Source organism: Dromiciops gliroides, chromosome 2 (assembly GCF_019393635.1).
Source record: "Dromiciops gliroides isolate mDroGli1 chromosome 2, mDroGli1.pri, whole genome shotgun sequence".
NCBI lineage: Eukaryota > Metazoa > Chordata > Mammalia > Microbiotheria > Microbiotheriidae > Dromiciops > Dromiciops gliroides.
In genome coordinates, this window is record NC_057862.1 from 558,379,789 (window position 1) to 558,392,262 (window position 12,474).

The 12,474-nt window shown below is 36.2% G+C and overlaps 1 protein-coding gene across 1 annotated transcript in view; it reads right to left on the reverse strand.

Annotated features, from left to right (window-relative positions):
• Nucleotides 1-424: 424 nt before the first annotated feature.
• The window catches only part of CFAP61 (cilia and flagella associated protein 61), a 354,788-nt gene continuing 342,738 nt past the window's right edge, over nucleotides 425-12,474 (reverse strand). The window contains exons 26-27 of the mRNA XM_043987819.1: nucleotides 8,919-9,009; nucleotides 425-886 (exon numbers count right to left, since the gene is read on the reverse strand). Of these exons, the coding sequence (XP_043843754.1) occupies nucleotides 686-886; nucleotides 8,919-9,009 (292 nt within the window). The 3' untranslated portion in view covers nucleotides 425-685. The remainder of the gene's footprint in view (nucleotides 887-8,918; nucleotides 9,010-12,474) is intronic.

The following is a 12,474-nucleotide window of genomic DNA, read 5'->3' on the forward strand; positions in this document are numbered from 1 at the left end:
ACTGGCACTGATTAAATATTTACCTGAGTCCCCATTAATTGTTCTTTTTTAGGAAAAATTAGAAACAATTCTCATTTTCCATAAGTACTAGTGAGTAACATAGGGGAAATCAGAAGATGTGGGTTCCAGTTCTGACTCTCCCAGTGACTGACTTGCTTCCCTTGAGCAAGTCCCTTCCTAGAACCACAGGATGGAAGGGACCTTGGAGATTTCATCGAATCCCCTCATTTTTCAGATAAGGAAACTGAATCCCAGGGTGTGGCAGCTGTTATTATTATTTATTATTATCATTGTTATTATTGCTATTATTATATGAAAAGACTAAAATAGTGGCTAGTAAAATTCACAGAACAAATAATATCATAACTCAAATAAAAACAATTTTCACACATCAAGAATTCAGTTTTATTCCTAAAATGCACGTTATTACACAAACAAATCTGCATGGCATTTCTAAGTGTTCCCTTCCTAGTACTATCTTCTTACTACTCCACCGATTAGGGATAACAAAGCCATATGCCACCTACTGGAAAGTTTAAATACTACAGTCCTTAGTAGTCAATCAAAAGGCAAAAGACAAAGAAAGACACTATCTGATAGCCGACCTAATGGTGAAGTTTCGTAGTCAAGATGATATAAAAGAGCCACCTTTTTGTAGCCAATAAAACTGAAAATGTGGCCCGAACTAAATAATCCCTGGCCATGCATACATAGGCAGATGGTAGTTATTATAGTGCAGATAGTCAAGGATGCTTCTTTCCACCTCTGATTTATAGATAGTTTCCTGAAAGAACTTTTGAAGGTATTTCTTTGGCTTTTCACACAGGTTTATTTCCTCATCTACTATTTGTAGAACTAAATTTTCCATGGAAGGAAGTTCTTCATCCTATAAAATATGGGAAGAAAGAAAATGTTAGAGATGAATTTGAATTTGGATCGAATTTGAATTTGAATAGAAATGAATTTGGGAGCTTTGATTATATTACCATTTAGCATTGTTAGATTATATTTCACTGGAATTACAATGATAGGTTGCAAGTCTTCTGAATAGCAAGGAAGACAGTGGCATGTTAACATGGTTTTTAGGGATTAATGATTAGACATGGAAGACAAAAGGTACAAACAACAATGGAACAAAATGTAGTAATTTCTTCCTTATTAGGAAGTAATCTTTGTATTAAATAACAAAGATTTTTTACCTTATAAAAGAATTTTATATTGGCTATCTAAGTTGTATCTTTAATCCTTTCTTCTCTTGTCAAAGGTCAGAACACAGATTAAAATACCAAACCATTTTTGTAGAACAAGGATAGCCACACAGATGGTAAGAAAGATCATGGAAACAAGATGTTCCATTTTTAGTGATTATGGAATTATAGAAACTCAGAGAGAAAGACACCTTAAAAGCCAACTAGTCTAACCATCTCATTTTACAGATGGGGAGTAAGTTGAGATCCAGGGAGGTCACATGACTTATTCCAGAGTCATGGAGGTAGTGGAACTTGAACCTAGCTCCTCTCTACAACATTCCTGGCAAATAGGCACCAAGTTTCAGTTAAAGACCTTAGCATTCAAAGGACTGCTATTTCTCACAATCAGAGAATTTTTACTTGGAAAGAATCTTATTGGGCATCTAGTCCAATTCATATTCAAAAAGGACTATCCGTTAAAACATCCTAAACAAGGATGACCATACAGTTTTGGTGGAAGACCAATAAAGAAAGGGGACTTACCATCTCTGGAGGCAGCCCATTCTACTCTTGGACAGTTCTTACTGTTACCATCCAGGGCTTCTGGTTTAACCTCTGGGACCAAATAGAAAATGTCCAATCCCTCTTCCACGTGCTAGCCTTTCACATAGTAGAATACAGCTAACAAGTGCCCCTGAGTTTTTTCTAGTCTAAATATGCCTAATTTTTTCAACGGACCCTCAAATATCTTAAACACAAACCCTTTACCACACCGGTTGTCTTCTTCCATACATTGTCTAACAATGTCTTTCTTTTTTTTTTTTTTTTGTCTTTTTTTTTTTTTTTTAGGCAACGGGGGTTAAGTGACTTGCCCACGGTCACACAGCTAGTAAATGTCAAGTGTCTGAGGCCGGATTTGAACTCAGGTACTCCTGAGTCCAGGGCCGGTGCTTTAACCACTGCGCCATCTAGCTGCCCCTAACAATGTCTTTCTTAAATCATTCTGCCTAGAAAACAGTAGGACAGTTGTGATTGGACCAGGACAAAGCATAGAAGGTCTTTCATCATCTCCAGTGTCTCTTAATTAATGTAGCCCAAGATCGAATTAGCTTTTCTGGATGCTACATCACACTGTTTATTCATATTGACCTTATAGCTACTAAAATAATTTCACATCTCTTTTCTGACAAACTGCTCTGTAACTATGCCTCTAACTGTAACAACTATAGACTTGTGAAGTTGATTTGCTGAACCCAAGTTTAAGACTTTACATTTTTCTTGTTGAATTCATCTCATGAGATGACTAAGGGGAATAAAAGAAGATACTACATTAATGTAGATGTTTTGAAAACTTTTTTCTACTTCTTGTCAGTGGTCGTACCATGAAATCTGTGAACCCTCACTCAAAGAGATACTTCAAATTTGTTGGAAAACACACCTTTTGTCATTATCATCCCAAATTCCCTATCTTTATATCACTAATTCCCCAAAAGTTATATTATGATAGATCTCTTATGATTTTGTCCTTAATTTTTTATTAAAGAAATGTTTAGTGGGGAGTTTCCTGCCAAGGTGATCCGTGTATTTCACTTATTATTATACTCATCACCTCTACCACTTGGGATGGGGGTCCAATCTCTAGTCTGTCATGATTCTATTCCATCCTAAGTCTATCTTCCTGTGTGTTAGCAATCTCTCCCAACTTTATGTCTTCTGCAGATTTGATTAGCATGTCATTTATTCCTTTATCCAAGTCATTGATAAAAATGCTAAACAATAAAGGGACACACAATTTAGAGCTGTAATTATTGGATAAACAATAGTTTTTTCCTTCCATAAATTTCAGTTGAGTTTTAAGGTATCTATATTTGAAATGGATCATACTTATTTTTTCAAATGCAAGTTATGAATGTTTTATTTTATATACAACTAAAACATATGACTTTCTAAATCTTAACACAGAATTCTGGCTGAAGATATGTCCTTATAGCACCAAAGAAATATGGATAGGATAGTATTATTAAAACTAAAAAAAAATCACAGGTTATGTTAATCATACCATAGTAAATTTTTAAAACTGCACCAAAGTATAATATTCCTTATTTCAATATGTTTTGCTTGACTTTGAAACAATCATGAATTAACACTTCTTTTTAAAAACTACATTAACAAAAAAAAACTACATTAACTTGAGTGGTATTTTATTTTAATTTGAAACTCTAGGGTTTTTTAATTTTGAAAGGAAAGAAAAAGAAAATTATTTACATCCAAAATGTTACTGTGTTATTAAGTATAAGAGCTGACAGGTCTATAATTCTAAAGTTATTTAAGCATACAGCTATTTAGAATGTACCACAATATTTAATATTAAGTAATACAATAAAATTCAATCCAATAAGGTATTATTGATAGCCTAATGTGTGTAGACATTGTGCTAAGTGTTGGGGCTACAGAGACAGAATAAAAACAAATCCTGCTCTCAGAGAGCATACATTCATTGCAGTGGGGAAGAGGATACAAATCTGTTATGGCCCATTATCCATTCTTTCTCTCTCTCTCTCTCTCTCTGCAGTGAACATGCTAAAACTGTAGATATTGCTTAGTGTTATCCTGACCTTTTTTTTAGTACCTTGTGAAAAATCTGAATTTTAATCTTAAATTTAGCTACATACCCCCATCTCAAGTGGTAGAGGTGATGAGTATAATAATAAGTGAAATACACGGATCACCTTGGCAGGAAACTCCCCACTAAACATTTCTTTAATAAAAAATTAAGGACAAAATCATAAGAGATCTATCATAATATAACTTTGGGGGAATTAGTGATATAAAGATAGGGAATTTGGGATGATAATTACAAAAGGTGTGTTTTCCAACAAATTTGAAGTATCTCTTTGAGTGAGGGTTCACAGATTTCATGGTACGACCACTAACAAGAAGTAGAAAAAAGTTTTCAAAACATCTACATTAATGTAGTATCTTCTTTTATTCCCCTTAGTCATAAAAGAGCTATATCTATTCTTACTTTTCATGAAAGCTAATTATTCTTCCAGTGCCCTTGATGCCATCTCTTCATCTTTTTCAGGATCTTATACCAGTAGATGTCAAAATATGTCATGGATCTTCAATCAGTCCTTCTTCACTGGCTTCTTCTCATCTGGCTATAGATACCTTAAGTTTTCTCAGATTCTTAAAAATAAACTTCTTTTTTCCATCCCATTCAGTTGTTATTCAGTCATTTTTTCTTCAATGATGAACTTTGAGAAAGCATTTTCTGCAACTGATGTTCTATTTCTTTGTTGTCAGTCAGTTGTTTCAGTCACGTCTGATTCTCCATGACCCCATTTGGGGTTTTCTCGGCAAAGATACTGCAGTAGTTTGCCATTCATGTTCTTCTCCAGCTCATTTTACAGATGAGAAACTGAGACTATCAGGGTTAAGTGACTTGTCCAGGGTCACACATCTCATAAGTGTCTGAGGCCAGATTTGAACTCAGGAAGATGAGTTTTTTCTGACTCTTGGCCTGACACTCTATACTCTGTTCCACCTAGCTACCTCTTCTTTACTGTCTACCTTTTCCTTAACCCTTTGCAATCAGGCTTCTATTGTACTGAAACAGCTCTCTCAAAGGTCGTTGACCAATTACCAATTCACCTTACCTTATTTTCAATCATTGTACATCTTCCCCTCTGTGATATTGGTGGCTACTTCTTCCCACTGCATTCTTTCTATTCCCTTGACTTCTTGGAAGTCACCTCACTCTCTTGATTGAAAATCAGGGGACTTCTTATCTATCTTTCCCACTGGTTTCTTGTCTTCCTGATCTCTTAAAGTGCATATTCCTCAAGAGTCTGTCTTTGCCTTATATATAAAGTCACTAAATCCTGATGATACTAAAACTGAAACATCTCCCACGTCTGGCTACTTTCTTCTACTTCTTTACCAGCTTCCTCACACTACTTTTGCTCTAATTTGCTCTTGTCAGGATTATTGTGATAGTCTCCTCACTGACCTTCCTGTTATTCATTTCTTTCTTCTCTGATTCATGCCAAGTTAATCTTCCTAATGTAAAGGTGTGGTCATGTCATTTCCTAGTGAAAAATATCACTAGCTCAACAATCAACCAACATGTATGTTGTACCTACTAGGCGCTGTGCTAAGTAGATGAAAAGACAAAAGTAGAAGTGCCCAAGCCTGACAGGAGCTTACATTTTAATATGGGGAAATAATGCATATACAAATAAGTATCTACAAGATACATAGAAATTATATTCAAGGTAATCTTAGAATGGAAGGCAGTAATAACTAGATGCTCAGGAATGGCCTTCCATATAATATGATATTGAGCTAAGCTCTGGAGGAAGTCAGAGATTCTAAAACATGGGGGTGAGAATGGAGTTTTCTAGGCATGGGGATAGAAGATAGGTCATCATGTGTAAAGGTCATCAAGTAGGCTAACATGGCTGGACCATACAGTGTTCTGAGGAGAATAATATGTAAAAAGATTGAAAAGGTAGGAAAGACAAATTGTGAAGAGTGTTAAATGCCCAAAAGAGGAGTTTATATTTGGTCCTAAATGTTAAAAGGAGGCACTGGAGTTTATTGAGTAGGAGGAGTAACATGGTCAGACATGCAGTTTAGGAAAACTAAATTGGCATCTGTATGGAAGATGGATTGGAGAGGAGAAGTATTTAAAGCAGAAGACAAAATAGGAGGATATTGGAATTGTCCAGGTAAAAGGTGGTGAGAGCTTGAATTAGTGTGGTAACAAGGTGAGTGTTGAAATGGCAGGATTTGGCAACTGATTGGTCATCATTGAGAGTAAGGAATTGAGGGTGACAATTAAGTTTCAAACCTGAATGACTGGAAGGATGAAACTGTAATAGTGAAATTGAGAAGAGGGGTGAGTTTTGTGTCAAAGATAATGAGTTCTATCTAGACTTATCAAGTTTAAGATGCCTATGGGATATCTAGTTTAAAATGTTCAACGTGCATTTGGTGATTTGGAATTGGAGTTTAAGAAAGAAATTCATATATATATATATATATATATATATAAATTTGTATGCATATGTATGTATGAATGAATATATACACATATATTTATATATAAAGAAGACATAGTAATTAAATTTATGGTGAATTAACTTTTACAAGGTTACAAAATGAGAGAGACTATAGAGAAAAGAGGGCCAAGGACAGAATCTTGGACTATACCCACAAATAATACTTAGCACAGTACCTAGAACATAGAAGGCACTTAATAAATTCCACTTTACTTGACATGACATGAAATGGAGGAAAATCCAGGAAAAGAGCATGATAAGGAGCAGTCATAAAGGTAGGAGAATTCTGGAGGATATGGCAGCAACAGTGTTAGATTCTGTAGAGTGGTCAAAAAGAATATAAGAACTGAGAAAAAGTCATTAGTTTTAGCAATAATTTGTAACTTTTGAGAGAGAAGTTTCAGTTGAGTGATGAATTAGAAGTTAGATTATAGAGCATTTTGAAAAAAGAGGAGAGGAATTGGAGGCAGCAAGTACAGATAGATTTTTCAAGGAGAGGAGAGTGAAAGGAATATAAGATAATGGATGACAGCTAATAAGATATAGTAAGGTTCTTTTGGTAGGGATGGCAGAGAATTATCATTTTTGTAGGCATCAGGTAAAGGTCCAATAGACTGTAAAATATTGAAGATCAGAGCCAGAGGAGATGAGCATAGGCAATATGCTGAAGAAGTTGGTGAGGAGAGTGGAATCAAGGATTGGTTTAGATGAAAAAGCCACATTTTCATCAGAGAAGGGAGGAAATAGCGGGGAATGGGGTCAAGGGGTTTTAAGTCTCCATTTTCTCCAGTCAATTTTTGTGTTTCTTTTTCCAGAATAACTCTCATTTCTTTTCCCATTTTTCTTCTGCCTCTCATTTGATTTTTAAAAGCCTTTTTGAGGTCTTCAAAGACCTCAAAGACAAGATCATCTTCCCACTTGAGTCTTCACTTGTAGGCATTTTGACTAACTCATCTGAGTTTGTGTGTTGGTCTTCCCTTTCACCATAGAAGTTGTCACTGGTAAGGGTCTTTTTTTGTTTCTTACTCATATAAACTTATAAAGTTGAATTCTGTTCCTGGAGTACAGAGGTCACTGTTGCAAGCTTCTTACCACTCTCAGCTCTGCTGAGCTGCTGCTGTGCCGAGCTGTGCTGAGCCGTCCTCCCCTTTTGCCCAAGTGAGACAGACCTTTCCTGAGGTCTTCTAGATTATCTCAAGTAAAAAGATTGTGTCTCTCTGTCTTTTTGTAGGTTCTATAGTTCCAGAATCCATTTAGAGTCTTGATTTAATGCTGTTTTTGAGGGAAACATGGGAGAGCTCAGGCAACTTCCTGGCTTCTCTCCACCATCTTTCTTTCAAATCTTAAGTCTCCATTTTCTCAATAAAGTATGAGGTAAAGTCCTTAGTTGAGAAGGTGGGGTAAAAAGGCACTGTGGAAAGCTTGAAGAAAGAAGAAAAGGTTTGGAACAGTTGCTGCGATGAATGGTATGGAGGATCAATTAAGGAGAAGGAAAAGGGTTGCCTTGCTTCTAAGAAGGTCCAATTAATATCAGGTTGCATAACTTTGCAGTGGACCTCATTAGTTCAGTTATGTTACTTGCTTTAGCTCTGTTCAGCAGCAGGCAAATAGGAGCAGAAGAGGAAAATAGTAGGAGTAATGTGGGTTTGGCAAGGCATGAGCAGAACAAGACAAGAAATTAAAAAGTAGAGGCAGGGGGCAGCTAGATAGCACAGTGGATAAGCACTAGCCCTGGATTCAGGAGGACCAGGGTTCAAATCTGATCTCAGACCCTTGACACTTACTAGCTGTGTGATGATGGGCAAGTCACTTAACCCTCATGCCCCACCCCCTGCAAAAAAAGAGAGAGAAAAGAAAAGAAAAAGTAGAGGAAAAGGTTGAGTTGCTCTGAATAACTGAGATTGGGAGAGATAAAGTGAGACCAGAATAGGGTTGATAGTATGGGAAAGTGACGAGGGGTGGAAAGGCCAAATGTTAGGATGTGGAGAAAGAATAGATTTAGGAGGAATAAGGCACAGGGGAAGATGGGATAATAGATTACAATCACACAAAGGAAGTTCAGAGTTTTGTTGTTTTTTTATTTTTATCATGGATGCAGAATACTTGTGACTGATGGGAAGATCAATGATACATAACTGAAGTGGAGTAGAGGAATAAGTTGTGGGAAGTCAGTAGACTAGTAGTTAGAAGGTTAGGTATTTGAGGGAACATGAAAAACTTGAGACAGCTCATTGTAAAGTTCATACTCTACCTCTGATAAATCTTTCAATTTATTCTTGAAAGTAAATTCTAACTTTTGGATGATTTACTTGTAAGTCTTTAAAAGTGATTAGTTAATACAAGCAAGCATGGCAAGAATTTAATCCCCATTCTGGAGATGTGTGTGTAATTTAATGCCAATTATAACAATTTTGAAGTCAAAATTACTAAGAAAAAACTTGTGGGAAAAAAATCTGTCCCATAAAATATAGGATTAAAACACATGTGGATGCATCATTATATACACCTCTACACACCTAATGATTAGCTTTAGAAAGTGGAGTTGATCTTAGAAGTGAAATAGTAGAGTTGGTATAAAGGTAAAAATCAAAATGACTAGCAATTTCAGACTGTTTCTAATTTTCAAGTAATAATACACACATTGGGTAGTCACTTCTTTTACCTCTTTCGATGCTAGGATTTGACGGAGTTCTTTCTTAAGATCAATAAAACGATCATGAAAGATGGCCATGGACCAAGGTTCTGCGAAGAAGCTGGTTAAAAAAGAAAAAAATTCATTATCCAGTGAACCTCTCATTATCACTGATAAAGTATTTACCTGCTTTTTTGCCTTTATAAATTACAGTTCTGGACCCATCATGATCGTTTGTTCATAAAATGCCTCCCACAACAGCATGATCAATCAATTTTTTTAATGGATGTTCCTGATGTACAGCCAGCTTCAGTAATTACATTTAAAGTGGTTTAATTCAGAGCTGTGGCAAGACCCAGTGAAGAATCCTGATTTTATCAGAATTTAAAAGCCTGTAGACTTGTAAAGAACTGTGTCTCCATTATCTGTCCTCGTTTGAGAAAAGCAGATTGCAGGATTAGCTGAACTGCTGCATAAACAAATTAAATTTATGTAGACAATGACACAAATGTTGTTCATCATTAAGGTTTCTGGATTAATAATGACCAGAAAACAGGCCACCACAGTGTCACAATATGTTCTTCACACCGGTGCATGGATATTTAATTGAATCTCTTCCACAAGAAAAGTTCTTTTTTATATTTATGTATTTCTAACTTTTTAAAGAAATTTATTTTAATGAATACTTTCTATCAAGAACAATGTGATGATTGATTTAGGAATACTTAACATTCATAAACATAAGTAGAGTCAGTTGGATAGACAAAAACATTTATTTTCATTTGAACTTCCAGTAACACAAAATGTAAGTTCTTCAGAGCATCAGAGACATGCTAACTAAAGAGATTTATTCTTCTTTGAATGCATGTGTTTGTGTAATTCCCATTAGTGTTAATAGATGTCATGTGTGAGAGAAGACTAAGGGGGGGGGCCAATTAAGAGTTGGTATACTGGGATTAAGTAGATGAACATTTTATATTTTCTAAACTTTAATTAATAGTCATCTTCATTCAAAAGAAATTACATAAGAGTTTGAATGATGATTATACCAATAACAGATATATTTAAGAACATTTTATCCCATTCTCTATACTCCTGCCAAATGTGAATCGACTGCTGTGTGTCTGGGCTATTGTATACTGCCTGGTTGGCTTAGGCTATAGTTATATGCCAGCTTCATCAAAGCTGAGCAAGTATTTTAAACTCTTTTCATGATCAACTGTTCAGAACCAATCACTGGCCAGGAGAGGTTTTGATTACATTGTCAAAATGGCTGAATTAACCAACCTGATTGTTTGTGCTGTATTACTCCACTCTGAACTGCAAGCTTCTATGCAAAGGCAATCTGTTTTCTTAGCAGTACCCACCAATGGCTGGTACTAAAAACTATTATTGGAGAATGAAAAGCATTAACCTTCTGAAAAACAAATGGATGGACTGTGTAATTTGCATTGGAACAGTAAATAATAATACCAGTTATGGAAAGAGGTAATCACATGGATCACAATGAAAATGGATGGATATCATGTTTGAAGGACTGCTTCCTCTGGGCATCTTCCAGCACAAATGGATATGAACATTAGAACTGTCCCAGGGAAATTTGTTCAGAGCCCTTTAATACTGTCTGACCAAAGCCACTGAGTCATAAATGCCATTACTCTTGCTGTATTAAAAGACCCAACTTGGTTTTTTGAGCTTGTGTATAGGGGTGCAAACATCCAGATCAGTTGGTACAAGCAGTCACATAAATGGTCTCATGGATCATCCTAGTAAGACTGCCTCATCTCCTTTCCACTTTCCCACTCTGCTTCCAAATCCCTAATAGAACTTTCTTTCAAGCCATATTATGTGTCTAAAATATACTCTCTACCAAGATATCTACTGCTCCAGCAATGTAAAAGAGCTGCTGAATTCCCACTGCTACCAGTGGTCTTACACAGCTAGTTAGAAAATTAAGTGGTAGTGATTCACCCAAATAAGATCCTGGGTCATAGATGTAGAACTAGAAGGAATTGAAAGGTAATTTATTGGAATGCCTTCCATATTTTAGATGAGTAAACCGAAGTCTAGAAAAGTTAAATGATTTGCTTGAGGTCATACAGGTGATAATGGACATGACCTTTTAAAAATTATCCTTCTAGATACTAAATATTTTCTCTGTGCTTTAAAAAGTGATTTATCTAATTGTTGTTTTTTTCCTTTAAAATATATTCCCTCATTAATTTCATTCAAATTGGCACCACTAGTCTTAGATGATAAGTTCATACTATATAGGGCCATGACCAATGTCTGTATGGTGCCTAGAACATGGATATACATAAACAAGGGAATTTTTTTTTTGTGGGACAATGAGGGTTAAGTGACTTGCCCAGGGTCACAGCTAGTAAATGTCAAGTGTCTGAGGTTGGATTTGAACTCAGGTCTTCCTGAATCCAGGGCCAGTGCTTTATCCACTGCGCCACCTAGCTGCCCCAAGGGAAAATGTTTTTGATGAGAGTGATGGAGATTGCTCTATCTTCTTTTCTATGTCTTCACTTTACTTCTAGAGCATCCAGAGTAAACAAAATGTATTTAGTATATTATTCACTGGTTGAGATAGAATGTCTTTCCCCTGAGATTCCTGCCTCAATTACAAAACTGTTCATGATTTTCATACTAGTGGTTTGGGAGGCCCTGCCTTCACACCTCTCTCCATTGCCACTCACATCTCTATGTAACAGGTAAAAAACATTTAGCAAGCCTTTTTGGAAAAGTATCAAGCTTTACCTTTTTTTTGCGGGGCAATGGGGGTTAAGTGACTTGCCCAGGGTCAAACAGCTAGTAAGTGTCAAGTGTCTGAGGCCAGATTTGAACTCAGGTACTCCTGAATCCAGGGCCAGTGCTTTATCCACTGCGCCACCTAGCTGCCCCAAGCTTTACTTTTAATAAAGTGTTTCCTACCAAAAAAAAAATGGTGTGGAAAAAACCCTTAACTTCACCTGAAAAGATGAGATCTAACAATGTTATTTCTGCATATCTAATTTCTTCCAATAAACAAGAGCTGATTTTTATAGAATTTTATTTAGATTTCTTCTCTTAAAGAACAACTCATGGGTTCCATTAAAAACAAAGTGTGATAATGAAAAAGACACCCTTGAAAGCAAACCAACAAGTTGACTTCCTGAGGCCCATTTTGAATTTTATTACTGCTTCTACAGTGGTCCCTAAGGGCAAACTGCAAAGGGGGCTTGAAAGCATAATGCTCTTCAGTGTTGAAGATGAAGCTGGCAAGCTACCAACAGTGGCTTGTAGGCTCCTAAACTATCATGAGAACAGCATCTGCCACATGTGTTTGCATCATTAAGTCTTTCATAACCTGCCAAACTGATCAAGCTAAATGTGTACAAGATGACAGTATTCGCCAGGGGCAAAACAGGGATTTCAAAACTTGGTCAATTCCTGAAAAGGAACTGGGGCCCACAGTAGGAATCCTATTGAAAGGTTTTCCCTATCTATTGTGGCTGTCATCAGAAGGCATTTTGAACTGTAGGGTCTCCCCGAAGAAAACTAAGAGCTCTTCCTAATATGTTCCTGCCTTTCACCAAAG